Source organism: Rattus norvegicus, chromosome 1 (genome assembly GCF_021556685.1).
Source record: "Rattus norvegicus strain SHRSP/BbbUtx chromosome 1, alternate assembly SHRSP_T2T, whole genome shotgun sequence".
Classification (NCBI taxonomy): domain Eukaryota; kingdom Metazoa; phylum Chordata; class Mammalia; order Rodentia; family Muridae; genus Rattus; species Rattus norvegicus.
Window position 1 is genome coordinate 253,541,856 of NC_141534.1, and position 15,053 is coordinate 253,556,908.

At 46.3% G+C, this 15,053-nt stretch overlaps 1 protein-coding gene across 9 annotated transcripts in view; it reads right to left on the minus strand.

Moving 5' to 3' along the window:
• The window catches only part of Pik3ap1 (phosphoinositide-3-kinase adaptor protein 1), a 154,102-nt gene that overhangs the window by 92,863 nt on the left and 46,186 nt on the right, over window positions 1-15,053 (minus strand). For 7 of the 9 annotated variants that reach the window (NM_001106368.3, NM_001398791.2, XM_087551242.1 and 4 more), the window contains 1 exon segment: window positions 11,732-12,151. In NM_001106368.3, coding sequence (NP_001099838.1) covers window positions 11,732-12,151 — 420 coding nt within the window. 9 annotated transcript variants of the gene reach the window in all.

Sequence of the window (15,053 nt, forward strand, 5' to 3'; positions counted from 1 at the left end):
ACATTCAAAACAAAACAAAACAAAAAAAAACAAACAAACAAAACAAAAAACAAAAAAACAGATCAACAGCAGGCAGTGGTGGCCTGTGCTTTTAATCCCAGCACTTGGGAGGCAGAGACAGGCAGAGTTCAAGGCCAGTCTGGTCTACAGAGTGAGTTCCAGTATAGCCAGGGCTACACAGTGATGCCCTACCTTAGAAAACAAATAATCAAACAAACCAATAAAAAACCAGATCAACAGCTTGTGCAAGCTTCATCAGTTTTGGCGAGTGCCCTATTTAACTATAGGGACAGTTTCCACCATTAGGTTATACGTGTAAGTGGAAAGTTATTTTAGTCTAATTAAAAGTAGAGCATTTTCATTTCACCATCGGCCTCCTCCTCTGTTTCCTGTGTTATCAGATGTTCGAGAAAGAGCCCACAAGCTGCTTGTGAAACTAGCACCTTGTTGGACAGAATGTGTAGGCTCTCCCCCATTATTTCACGTAAGAGCCTAGCAGGACTATAACTGTGGGAAAGTGATGGGGAAAATTACACACATTTGGATGACACGAATTCCAACCTTTCCAAAAGAGACTAATTCGATTCTAGAAGCTTCTTCCAAGTTACAGATATCTTCACTTTCGTGACCCTTTTTTTTTGGGGGGGGGGGAGACAATTTAATCTCTGATCCTGAAGAATCTATACGCACGCCAGTGGGCCTTAGACTGTTTTCCTCAGTTCTTTTGTGGGATAAGTAGTCCTACGTGCTTAAGTGTAGAGTGAAATGGATGTATTCTACAGAACGTTTTTGCTTTGGATCAGCTGTTATAAACACCAGACCGTGTGAATCAAGAGAGAGCATCCCACAGCTGCAGTCCACAGTGCGAAGGACACCTGCTTGGGGCCCCTCTGCAGGATGCTCATGGGGGACGTCTCCCTCTCCAGCTGGGATACTCAAAACGAGACCAGGTATACACGAACGTCCCCAGACAGGATTTTACTAACCCATCCGGTCACCCAGCCTTTTGCCACTTCTCAGACACACACACACGTATAAAGCATCATCTCTGAACACTTAATAGTTAACTTTTTTATTAACCATGAAAAGGTAAAACCAGGAGGTCTCCAGCTGTCTTTCTTTCTCGACACAAAAGAAGCCATTTTCATCAATTACTGACTTCATTCATTTTTCTGTAGCGTGTAAACAAGCTGCCTCCTGTTCAAGTCTACATTTTACAAACCGGCTAATGTCGTTTTCCGCCCCGAAGTCCGTATGAACAAGTGGCTTCAGTGATTTCTCTTAATGGGAAAATCAAGAGTCAGAGTTTGATACTGTGAACAGTAATTGAACCATCCTATTTGGGGGGCCTCTCAGACATACTCTTGGGTCATGTGAATGAGAGGTGGAAACTAAACTGACAAGCCCTGAAAACCTGTGAGGGAGAGAAATGCATTGGCCTGCTCTGTCACGCTCACCTGCCTGCATTTCCTCTGGCCCCATTGTCTTCCTAAGAACCCACTTGTGTAAATCTTCCCTACAGGGGGTGGGGATTTAGCTCAGTGGTAGAGCGCTTACCTAGGAAGCGCAAGGCCCTGGGTTCGGTCCCCAGCTCCGAAAAAAAGAACCAAAAAAAAAAAAAAAATCTTCCCGTACAGCATAGCAAAGACAAACAAAATGACAACATTAAAAAAAAAAAAAAAAAACAGGTAAATTTTTGGATGCACATGCCCTACCATTCCGCAGGATAAAAGCGTGACGCTGTAGTCTAAGACTGAAGTCAGCTAATGTTCATAAACTAAAAGAGACTATTGAGTCAGTTCAGGCATTGCTTACGTCCGATTGTAAAGGTTAACTTCCTAACTGGAATAAATATCGTATAAACACACTTGGTAGTATTTAGAAAAGTCTCACTCTGACAAACAGCAAAGGGAAAGTTTAAAATCCTATGGCCCTGAAAATCGTGGGACTTCATAGCTATAGACATCTGAGGGGTCAACTGTCAACTCCTGTCTCTACGCTGTTCCCACCCAGCGTGTTCAAGAGGGCAGGAACAGATCCAGAAGAGTCAAATGACTCGCCTGCTGCAACCGGTGTCCATCTATGAAGTGCACACTCATATTCTCTTACCACGGAGATTGTAGTAACCTACGAGATCACCAATACAGATGTGACAAGAGTAGAATTCTATCTGACTCCCTGAGAGCAACAGTTCCCTCTTCACAGGCATGGGGCCACACCTGGTAGGTGACAGAGCGGACTTCGCTGCAATGGCGTAAACCAATGCTACTACATCACTTCCCCTTACCAGAAGTTCTGTCTAGGGGAAAAGGTCAAAGGGGTTTTCACATGGACTTCAATTTTCAGTTCAACCTGCTTGAAATAGAGGATTTAAAAAAAAACAAACATTCCTCTACACTCAGAAAATTCTCAGGATCATTTTTTTTTCTCTAAGGTTCCTAACTGGAAAGAAAAAAATCGTAAGCATAGATAAAATAAAACGTTAGGAAAACAACCACAAGAAAAGTTCAAAATTACTTTCCATCCACCCCCAAAGTGCCCTCCGGTGACAGTTTCTTATGCATCTTCCTAAGAAAGCTAAGAGCATGTTAGCACAGACACACATATATCAGCACGAATGGAAGCATTTCTTCTAAATACCTAGCTAACATTACCGGAGGCACACTTTTATGTCTCTTGTCTCTTCTTTTGTGTCAGTTTTCCAGACCTTGCATATCAGCATGACGGGAGCTGTCTGGGTCTCTGTGGAGTCTGTGGCATTCCACTGTACTGACACACCAATAATCTACTGGGCCAGGACCTGACCCCAGGACATTTCCCGGAGGACAATCGAGCGCTCCAGTCTGACTCAGTCGTCACAGAGGTTGTCAGAAGCTCAGCCTCCCTGCTTTAGTTAGTAAGCTGGTTATTTCGAAGACAGACAGAAACTATGTTCTGCAAAGATAATTTGTCTTAACACACCCAGAACTTGCTAGATCTTGGGAACACAGCTAAGCAGATGATGGATACAAAAAGTCTGAGCTCAGAGACCGGTAAGAGCACAGACAGCTATTCCAAAGGACTCACGTTCAGTCCCAGCACCCACTTCCGGCTGCTCACAACCACTTCCGGTTTCAGGAGATCCAGTACCCTCTTCCTGCTCACTTAGACACAGCACTCATACGCACATACATAGACACATAATTTAAAATATTTTTTTTAATAGAAAGTTAAAAAAAAAGAAGAAGAGGGCTGGAGAGATGGCTCAGTGGTTAGGAGCACTGACTGCTCTTCCAGAGGTCCTGAGTTCAATTCCCAGCAACCATATGGTGGCTCACAACCATCTGTAATGGGATCTGATGCCCTCTTCTGGAGTGTCTGAAAACGGCTAAAGTGTACTTATACGTAACAAATAAATCTTAAAAAAAAAAAAGTGGAAAAGAACACACCCAAAAAAATAAGAGACCAATCAGAAGAGAGAACGACAGGCCATGCCAGAGCCTGGCAGGGGCTCATCAGAAACTCCCCAGTGACTGACAGCATTGATGAATACGTGAAGGAACTGTGATAGATGTGTTTTTAAAGCATATGACATGTAGCTCATTTCCCCCAGCAGCTTTTATACTTAATGTCTATTAAAATAAAAATAGATTGAGCTAAATACGTCCTAAATTAATTCCTGCCTATCTCTTTACAGAATTTTTGCCAGCTGCAACTGCTAGAAAATTTCACATTTCCCAAGTAGCATGCACTGTGTAGATCTAGCGTGCTCTGACGTAGGCACAGACTGGCGGCTCTAACCCACCCCCAACATGGGGCAGGAGTCTAACTAGCACTATCAGAGGACAGGCTGGCGCTGCCATCTAGATAAAGAAGTCACCAGACATCAGACTACAGATCAGGACTCTCTGGTCCTGCTCCTTCCTCAGTGAAAAAGCTGAGGCCTTGAACAAGGCACGGAGGTTGTGGGGCCTTGCTTCTGTCACCTTGAAGATGGAGAGAACAGAGGGAATGCCCGGTAGGGAAACCAGGAGGGTGAAGTGATGTCTCGGAAAGGTCTTCTCAGGAATAAGAGATTGTGGATCCCTCCTGAGTTCTAATAATAATGGTCCCAGGGGAAGCAAGATGTGAAAGAAAAAAAAAAAAAACTAAAACAAATCAGAAATAAATGGGCAAAATGCCCAAGTCAAAGCAGAGTGTGGCAGTGCAGACCTTTAAGCCAACCACTTAGGAGGCAGAGGCAGGCAGATCTTTGTGCATGAGAGGCCAGCCTGGGCTACAGAGTGAATTCCGGACCAACCAGGGCTACACAGAGAAACCCTGTCTCCAAAACAAGCAGAAAGCCAAAATCGCTGTCTGATGGCACCATTCCCACCTAAGTTAATTTACAGACAGGTGGGAGTTTGAATCTCCCTGCAGAGGGCCTTCCCACAGTACTGCAGCAGCCCGCCAATCACTCTCAACCAAAGAACGTGCAGACGCTTTCTCTGAGAGAACACAGACCGTCCAAGCAAATGGAGAAGTGAAGTCCATTGGTCAGGTAGCTGATGGAGCAGTGAGGGAGGGGGAGCTCCAGGCTCACCACCCCCTCTGCCGGTTGGAGCTCACAGCTTTGTGGTGGAATCTGGAATTCCAGGAGAACTTGGAGATTTGGGGGGAAAGTCCAGGGCATTGGTCTCTCCTTGGGGACTAGGCTTTATTAACTGTTCAGGTGCATCTGGCAATGAAGCCACACAGTTAGGAGAGTAAACTGTGCCTCTCCTTTCACACAGTCGTCAGGGGGACCTGGCAGGGGAAATCTTAATGACATTTGGACAAGGCTGGCTTTTCAGTGACCCCATGCCTGCCAGGTGCCTCCTTCCAAAACGCATGCATCATTTCAAAAAGAAAAGTCTGAAGAAAGTGCCCTGCAGTGGGGGGATGTGAGGATGTGCCAAGGAGCTGGCTCCAAAGCCAACTAAACCACGACACAGAAAGAGCAAGACTGGAAGTCCACGGCGACACAGGACAGTCCAGTCCAACAGATCTCAAGCCAGCTCCTTCCCCTCGGTCTCCGCAAGGAACCCCAAGAGTCCTCTATAACTCACCGTCCACGAGGCCACCACACAGAGCGAGCACAGCAACTTCCCCTTCGCTGCAAGGGTCTGGCTTCTCTGAGTACCTGCTACTGTCTACCTCCAAACCCCTGGGACTACTGTCCTGTGACCGCCCGGAACAGCACTCGGGTTGCTGCTTCCTCTGACAAATGATGTTCTTGTCACCGGGCCCGAAACAGAGCCCCGATCTTGCTAACCAACTGGCTGCTGAGACTTTTCAAAATTCCTATTTTCAGGGCTCACCCCAGAGACTCTGTGTGGTTCCGTGTCTCAGGGGTGGAGTCCTGTACACAAAGCATCAGGGCAATGCCAATGTCCCTACATGGCCTGGGTATCTGTGGTCTAGAGAGTTCAAGGAGGCCTCAGTTTCCTCTGCCCCTTTCTCCTGTAAACCTTTGCTTTATTCCTAGTCCAAAAAGGAAGGAGAAAGATGGGGAAAGAAGACAGGAAAATGCAAAGCAAGGCCAGAAATACACTAAAGCACGAAGGCTGGTGCCAATGTGAGCTCCCTGTTCTTCACATGGGCACTGAACCTCCTGAGCCTCAGTTTACCCATCCATCTGCCCATCTACACCTGTGAAAATCACGGTGTCCATTTTACTGAGTAATTGTCAAGAAAAAAAAAATCACCCAGGTCAGGGATGGCTCAATGGGAAGAACACCGGCTACACACGCCTGGGTCCCAAGTTAGGATGTAAGCACCTGTTCTATAATGCTGTGGGAGGGAGGCAGAGACACAAGGCAGAACCCACAGCTTACTGCCTGTCAGCTTAGCTCCAGGTTCAGTAAGATATCCTGTTGTAAGTGAGTAAGGCCAGAAAACAATAAACCAGGACACCTGAGGACCTCCTTTGACCTCTATGAACAAACGCAGGGGCACAAGCACCTGCATGCATGCACACACACACACACACACACACACACACACACTCATACATACACACTCATACACACTCACACACTCATACATACACACTCATACATACACACTCATACATACACACTCATACATACTCACACATACATACACACTCATACACACTCACACACTCATACACACACTCATACACACACTCATACACTCATACACATGCTCACACTCATACACACACTCATACACACACTCATACACTCATACACATGCTCACACTCATACACACACACATTCATACACATACTCATACACACACGCTTATACACACACACTCACACATATACACACACTCATACACACACTCATACTCATACACACACACTCATACATGCACTCACACACTCATACACACACTCACACTCATACACACACTCATACACACACATATACACACACTCATACACACACTCATACTCATACACACACTCATACATGCACTCACACACTCATACACACACTCACACTCATACACACACTCATACACACACATTCATACACACTCATAACACATGCTTATACACACACACTCACACATATACACACACTCATACACACACTCATACTCATACACACACTCATACTCATACACACACATTCATACACACTCATACACACACTCACACACTCATACACACACACACACACATTTTATTACTAGCTTTTCAACATATTGAACTAAACCAGAGCACAAAAGGAAGCCTTGAAAAAAAATAATGTACAACAACCAAACCTATAAGTAAAGCCACGGATGGAGTCAACCGGGAGCACAGGCTCTCCCTGGGTCTGCGGGAATGCTGGAGGTAATATGAAAGGGTAGGAATTAATAGAGATTCACAAAACCAGGCATGAAGCATGAGAAGATTCTCATCATTTATTTATAAAAAGGGGGAACTCATAAAGAAACCACAGTGTCTTTTATGTACTGTGATAAGCATATATTACTTTGTGTGGGAGGAAATGTTCACTGTAATTTGAGAAAATGCATAAAAGAATATTACTCGGTCATAACACAGTAAGAAATCCTGTCGTTGGCGGCACAGATGAACCCAGAAGACATTATGGTGTCGTGAGCCAGATACAGAGAGTCGACGATGTGTGCACTCCCTCACTTACACATGGCTGTAAAGAAATAGGAGCATGTGGTAGCCAGGGATGGGAGGGGATGGAGGTTAGGGTATGGCACTCCACCCAAAGGTCCACACTGCAGGCTTGGAATGAGTAAATTCAGGAAATTCTCTTATACAATATAGAAGTTAGAGAATTAATAATACCATAGTGTTTACTTGGAGCTTGCAAAACTCTCTCAACACACACACACACACACACACACACACATACACAGAGAGAGAGAGAGAGACAGAGAGAGAGAGAGAGAGAGACAGAGAGACAGAGAGACAGAGACAGAGACAGAGAGACAGAGACAGAGACAGAGAGAGACAGAGACAGAGAGAGGATGAAGGAGAAGGGGAGGGGGAGGGGGAATGGGGAAAGGAGACAGAGACAGGAGATATGTTAACTAATTTGAATATTTTTTACACTATATATGTATTACAAATCCTTATTTTTGCATTTAGAGTATACTTAATTTTTATTGACCAATTATACCTCAACAAAACTGGAAGAGTAAAAACCAATGGAATGGAAACCAGATATAGACTTTACTCTCTCAAAGTTTCCCATGGGAACCAAAGGGGAAATACATTACAATTTTGGGTAACATGAGACTCCTGAAACACAGAAGGTCTCTAGAGCAGGGGAAGTGGAGAGAAGATAATGCAGACAAAGAAGGCAGACAAAGCCTGGGTTCTCAAATGGTATGGTGCTAGCTGTGCCAGCCTAAGGACCTGAGTTCAAATCCCAGCATCCACCAAAAAGCTAGGCAGGGTGGAGCTTGCCTGAAGTCTTAGTGCTGGAGTCGGGTGCAGTCAGTCTAGCCGACCTGTAAGTTCCAGGCTCAGTGGTTACTCTCCAGCCTCTGCACACCTGAACACACACACACACACACACACACACACACACACACACACACACACACACAGGTGGGGAGGATACTTTCAAAAGCAGATAAGCTCACTACTTCTAAACAAAAGCTTTAGTGCCTCAGCTTGTGGGCGTGCATGCATAAGCACAAATGTGCAAGCACGCAGGAAAGCCTCTGAAATGAGCTCACTGTCAGCCGGCGAGGTCCTTCCCACAGAGTCTCACAGAATCTATTTTTGTATTCCAGTGAGATTTGCAGCAAAGAATAGAGCTTCGGTAAAAAGGGGAAATGATTGCCGTGCTGTGCCTCAGGTTTTCTCACTTCCCTATCTGAAAATAATCACCCAACAAATCCAAAAAACGAATCCAGAACAATACTGCAGCCTCCCGTGCACTGCCACGCATTGCTGCTGGGAAGTGAACTGCGTCCATTGAAAAGTCTGCGTGAGTTGCCATCTTCTTAGCAAATGTCTAATGATATATTATAGCCCAGGGAGCCAGAGGAGGCCTTCCATGTCATCTGGTCCAACCCCACTATTTTACAAATGAAGAACTTGGGAGATAAATTCCAACAAACACACTGAGGACTCTAATTAAGACATTTCCTCAGTTATAAGGACCCTGCCGAACTTAGAGACAACACAAGACCTCCAAAACAGTTCCTCATGAGCTAGAAATAACTACCAATTATAAAGTAAAGAAAGGGTAGGGATTAATGTAGCAGGAGGACTCCTGTGCCGCTGTCCCAAAGTCAGGAATGAATATATATATATATATATATATATATGTGTGTGTGTGTGTGTGTGTGTGTGTGTGTGTGTGTGTGTATGTATGTATATATATATATATATATATGCAAAAGATTAAAATCGTCTACTTACTTTGTAAGTAGAAGAGAACTGTGGGATTCCATGCTAAAGACGAATGGTTTAATCATTGAACACTGGTCTAATTTCATACCTAGGCCAGTGGGTATCCAGGAGCTGCCCTAGTTTCCAGAGAAGTGGAGCTTTGAGAAAAGGGCTCATGGACAGTGGAGCTGTGACCAGGGGCCTGATGGTAGTGGATGTGGAGCCCCACTGGCAGCAGTATTGGAGCTGATTAGAATACAAACTCTTAGGGGTTGGGGATTTAGCTCAGTAGTAGAGCGCTTGCCTAGCAAGGGCAAGGCCCTGGGTTCGGTCCTCAGCTCCGAAGGAAAAAAAAAAAAAAAGAATACAGACTCTTGAGTTCCACCAGCTTTCAGGCACCGTACGATGCTGGTAAGGTCCCCAGGTTCTTCTCTGCACATGAAACTTTGAGAAGCATTTACTCAAATTCAAGTCTAACTGATAACATGGGACCACCAGCCATTGACCTTCCCATCTCCCACCACCTCTTTAGTTCTGTGTGTCCCTGTACCCACTCTCAGCGGCAGACTGCCCACTAAGCAGGCAGCTTGTCTTAATTGCTTATTAAAATAATCTCTTTCTAACGACAGGTTATTTGTTCTTGGAACAGAAACACCACTGTGGAATTAATTCATCTTTCTGAAACACTGGAAGGTGAAGGCTCACAGCACGCCGTGCCAGAGTCTGAAGTAAAATAAAATACCAGAGAGGATCAGTGTGAGCAGATGTCTAATCCCTGGATGAATGCGAATAATATTCCAAACACCCCTTTTCCTTTTAAAGATTACGTGTGCGCATGTGTATCTGTGTGCGCATACGTGGGGGGGGTATAGATGCTCCAGGGGGCACAGGATCCCCCTGGAGCTGAAGTTACTGGTAGTTGTGAGCCACCTGAAGTTAGTGCTCAGAATCCAACTCAGGTCCTTTGTAAGAACAGGACAAGTCTTATCCTCCACACCCTGCATCTTGGGACTTAAACCATAGGCCCCCATCTATGTTAGACAAGCACTTTTCCACTGAGCTTCTTCTCAACCCTTTAATATTAAAAAAAAAAATCAGCACCATGCTGCTTTAAAGGGTAATTATGATTATATACTGTGTGAGTGACAGTGCTTCCTGGGAGCTCTGGAGGATTGACTAGCGGATCACGGTGGCCTGCAATGAGGTTGCATCGGACCTCTGCAATGAACAACTGGTAGAGCAGGGTTCTTCGTAAGCTCGCATGTCTCATAGCTCCCAAAAGGCAATGAAACGTGATCGTGCACACTTGAAGGCTGTGCTTTTTCTGTTACGGCAAAGTCAAGGTGAGCAAACTAGAAAATCGCTAACGTGGGTCCCAAGCATTTCAGGGGAGTCCTCTCTTGCACTTTTTACACCAGTCATTTGTACTACAGAGTGAGCAAGGCTAAGACCTGGTCCTGCTCACTGGTGATATCATATCTTATAGCACCCAGAAAGGAGAAAACATCGACCAAAGACCTGCCTCCATCAGACTGACCCGTGGGTATGACTTTGGATCATTTTCTTGACTCATGATTATCTAGGTCGGGCCAACCTGTGGGCTGCAGGACCTGGACTGCATGAGAAGGAAAGCTGAGCAAGCCGTGGTTAGCAAGCCGGTGAGCAGCACCCCTCCATTGGTTTCAGCTCCTGCCTTAAGTCCCTGCCTTAGCTTCCCTTGGTGAAAAGACTAAAGCGTGTAAGCTGAAATAAAACCTTTGGTCTGAGCCTTTTATCACAGCAAGAGGAAGCAAACCAGAACTCCACAGCATCCCTCTTTTTCACTTCCTCCCACCCCACCCTAAGACAGGGCCCCACTCAATTACCCATTCTTGGCCTTGACATCACTGTGTAGCCCAGGCCAACCTTGAACTTTTGGTCTTTCTGCCACTGTCACTCAAACTTGAAGCTGGGATTTCAAGCATGCAGTACGAGGCGCAGCTTCAAATTAGTAAATTCTGGGTTTGGATCATGAAGTGGGATGGGGGATGGACGAGGTGCATGATTGCGCAGGGCCACCTGGGACCACGGAGACACAGTGAAATGGGGCTGGGAATTGTCCGGGTCTCTCGGCTCATGCCGAGACAGACCAGGTCTGTCTGTGGGATCCCAAATGGTAAGAAGACAGAAGGCAGACGCATAACCTGCTTAACAGCACACAGGAGAGTCAAAAGGAAAGAAAAGCAAAGAGGAAGAAAAGCAGGGACCTATGTCCATCCAAGCACTTGTCTTCTGCTTCTGTTAATCAGACTGTGTGTGTCATGTTTCCTGGACCCACTGAAGTCATGAGCCCTGCAGAAAAGACTGGAATGTTACCAGTCTAAAGCAGTGCAAAGGGCAGAAACCGCCCTAGCCAGATAAAGAGAGGGTCACTTCTCCATAACCTGGTTATCTTTAATTGACACTACTTCAACCAAGCTATCAAGGTCACTGCAAGGAAAAGGCAGGTGGGAGTCGCAAGCAGGAGGCCTGGCCAGATGCACTCTTCACACCTACAGCCACCAAAGACCCTCCCTCCTATCCCTGCTCTCCAGTGGGGAACCTGGATTCCATGTCTTCCAAAGCATAGAAAAATCTAGAAAGAAGCTTTAACCCATCCCATATTCGAAATCTGGTTACTCTAGACCAAGAAATATGCCTAAGTCTGGGGATTGAACCCAGGGCCTTGTACATGCTGGGAAATACTTTATCTCTGAGCTAGAGCCCTGGTAGACACCGTATCTTCTCAGTGATCTTTCTCCATTTTATAGCACGATGACCAATGTTCAAATAAAAATACTTCGCCCGGATCTAGAACACGTCTCTGTAATTCCTCCTGAGTTCGCCTCTCTCTGCTTGGTTAGAACCCTTACCTTCAGAAATGGCCTTCCTCACCGCCGCCAGATAGGTCTCCGGTTCGTCATCACAGGTCAGTTCCTGCCAGTGGGCCCAGTCGGGAAAGAAGGCCTGGAAGTCCTCATCGTTGGGCTGCACTCCGCACAGCAGACGCACCACGCGCTGTGGCGGGTGGCAGGCACGCTGGAGCACGGGCAGCAGTCCTGGCTGGACGAAGCATTCCACCAGCCCCGCAGACAGTAGCACCAGCACGCATCGTGCATCCCTGAAGACCGACAGGTCCTGGGAGGAAAAGCAGGCATCCGGGACCAGCCGATATGTCTGAATCTTCTGGCTACGGACCTGCCGGCAGGACACGAAAAGATCCTGTAGGTACTGGCACCATTCCTCGGCATCTGGGCTGTAGAAGATGAGGATGTCGCATCCCCAGCCCCACCCTGCAAGGACACAGAAAGAAGCTCATTAATGCCTGCTCCTTCTAGAAGTCTCTCTGAAACTCGGGAGATGCACCATCCAACGGGGCCTGGCACCCGCAACTTCCCAGGTCAACCTGTTGCATTTGTTCAGCCCCTTTTCCCTACATAGAGCCCATCAACGTGCCCGACATACCACACTCTACCCAAACACGTCCTAGATCAGCCCTTATCCCCCAGCTCATTCGAAAGATGGGGGAGGGGATCTCAATGTAGCGTGCTGAATAACTTAGGGCTCGAAGTGGTAGCCAGTAGCTGAACTGTCTGATGTGACCTGAATCACGGCTCTACTCCAAGTACAGTGGGATCGGACTGTGAGGGTTAGGAGTCTGGCTCTGCCAACTCGATATACAACTACTATAGTCTCCCGTGCCTCAGTTTATCCACCAGGAAGTAGAGACAGAATGGTCGTTTTTATGTGCATTTCCAGTCAAGCGCCCAGCACGGAGCTCAAAATATAAGTTGAACCCTCAAGAGTTGGAAGCTGAACAACTGAAATGCAAATACATAAAATATCCAAGGAAAATAGAATATATATATAAAAAAAAGAGTTGGAAGCTGGTGTCGCGATCCTCACACTGATGTCACTCACACTGACAGTGCGTCATGAAAGTGGAAACAGGAAGAATCAATTCTCTGAGCTACACCACACAGACACCAGAAACAAACAGGGCCGGGGTGGGGTCCCCTGCCCCATGATGCCCCTCATTTGCAGAGGAAGGAAACACTCTGAGAAGATGAAGGGGCTCGTTGAAGTTCACACTCAGTAAGTTAACAGCAGAGCCAGGACTAACAGACAGGGTGGCTCCTAGATCAACCCTTTGCCCTAGGCCTCCCCATACTTCCTCCTAACAGAAAATATGCCAAGAATGTTTTTTAAAGAGTCAAGTCACATTTTCCAGTGATCAAAGAAGGTAGGCTCCTGACCTGACTGTGACCACTGTCCCAAGCTGTCCCCCCTCCACTACTTTGACATCTCTGGAAGAGAAGCTCAATCGATGAGCACAAGTGCCCATGCACCGTACAAAGAAGCAGGGGTCCGTCTTCCCCCTTGGAGAAGGACCTGGACTATTTGTGAAATAGGAATCTAAGCTGTAGGTTTACAATCGAATGTTGTGTCAGCACTGGGGCTGTTGAGACGTCCTGGCACCTCAGCAAAGGGGCTTTTGAACACCTTGGCCACCTGAATACAATCCCCAGAAGGGGGGGGGGGACAGAACCAATGCCACAAAGTTGTCCTCTGATCCACACACACACACACACAGCATGGTAAGCATGCACTCAAAGCATGTGTGTGCACGCAGTAAACATAAGTAAGTGTCATCTCTGGTCCATGTGTCATTGAGTGGTTCCAGGTAAGATCAGAGGCAGGATTGGAGTAAGACCCTAAGGCTCTGAGCTCTGGAAAGACCACAAAGGAAATACGTTTTTGCTGGCCATCTCCCTAGGTAGCCAGTTTGAACCCTTGTCTCTACCTCCCAAGTGCCGAGCCAACAGCAATGTTTTCAGAAAGAGTAACAAGTGGGCAAAGACATGAAGGAGAAGAAAAGGATGTCTTAAATGTAAAAAGCATCATTAAAAACACAAGATTAGGGGCTGGGGAGATGGCTCAGTGGTTAAGAACATTTGTTGCATCTTCCAGAAGATGTTGGTTCAAATGCCAGCACCCAGGTCAGGCGGCTCACAATTCCCTGTAACTGTGGCTTAAGGGAATCCAATGTCTTCTTCAGGTCTCTGCTGACACTGGCAGACACAGACACGCACACATACACACATGGAAAAATAATCTCTAAAAATTTTTATTTTTAAAAATAAATTTTTAAAAATTTAGGTGGAGGAGGAGGAAGTGGCGTCAAGGCTAGTAATCCGAGCATCTGACCGCCTGACAGGTGGAGGCAGGAGGGTGAGAAGTTTTAAGGTGAAGCCAGCCAGATGGCTTAGCAGGGAAAGGCACTTGCGCCAAGCCTGATGACCTGAGTTCCATTTCTAAAACCTCTCATTGTAGAAGAAGAGAGCCACCTCCCACAAACTGACCTCTCATCTACATCACCAAAGTTCAAAGCCAACTTTGGAAGCTTCGTATAGAGGTCAATGATGGCCTGAGTTGCATGAGCCCCTTATAAAAAAGGTGACGTTGCAAGTGTCCCTTTGAGATACTGCCTTAGAAGAACAGAACAGCCGCCCTGAAGACCATGTCCATGAGTGGCTACTTCAGTCTTATGGGAAAGTTTTTTCACCCAGCACTGGCGGCACCATGGGAATGAGTACACACATGAGCCAGGAGATTGCGCTATAGCTTTGGCTTCTCTGAACAATTAAATACCCAGTTACCAGGAATGATCAAGCTATAATTGATCTTTCTTTCCTGGGCACTGGCCTGCCATTTTACTAAGCACCTCTGTGCACTCTCTCCCTCAATCCTCAAGATTGAGGATAAACCTAGGAGCACATACTCTCAACAGCATCACCTGACAGACAGTACTTAACTGTCTGCCAAGTACGAACTGCTGCCAAGACCAAACCGCGAGGACCATACCAGGTGCTGACCGCATGGACCCCATTGACCACAGAACCCCACACGCTGAATTTCTAAGGTACATTCTATTGTAAAGGTCAAAGAAATGCAAACTATAATTTGGAAAATATAACTAAAACACATCTAGTGCCATTGGTTTGAAATACTATTTTCTAATTTAAAAGAGAGAGGAGAGAGAGAGGGAGAGGGAGAGAGAGAGAGAGAGAGAGAGAGAGAGAGAGAGAGACAGAGACAGAGAGAGAGACAGAGAGAGAGACAGAGAGAGAGACAGAGAGAGACGGAGAGAGCACCAGGGGTTCTGAGAGAAATGGTTGGTTCTCCCAGTGATTC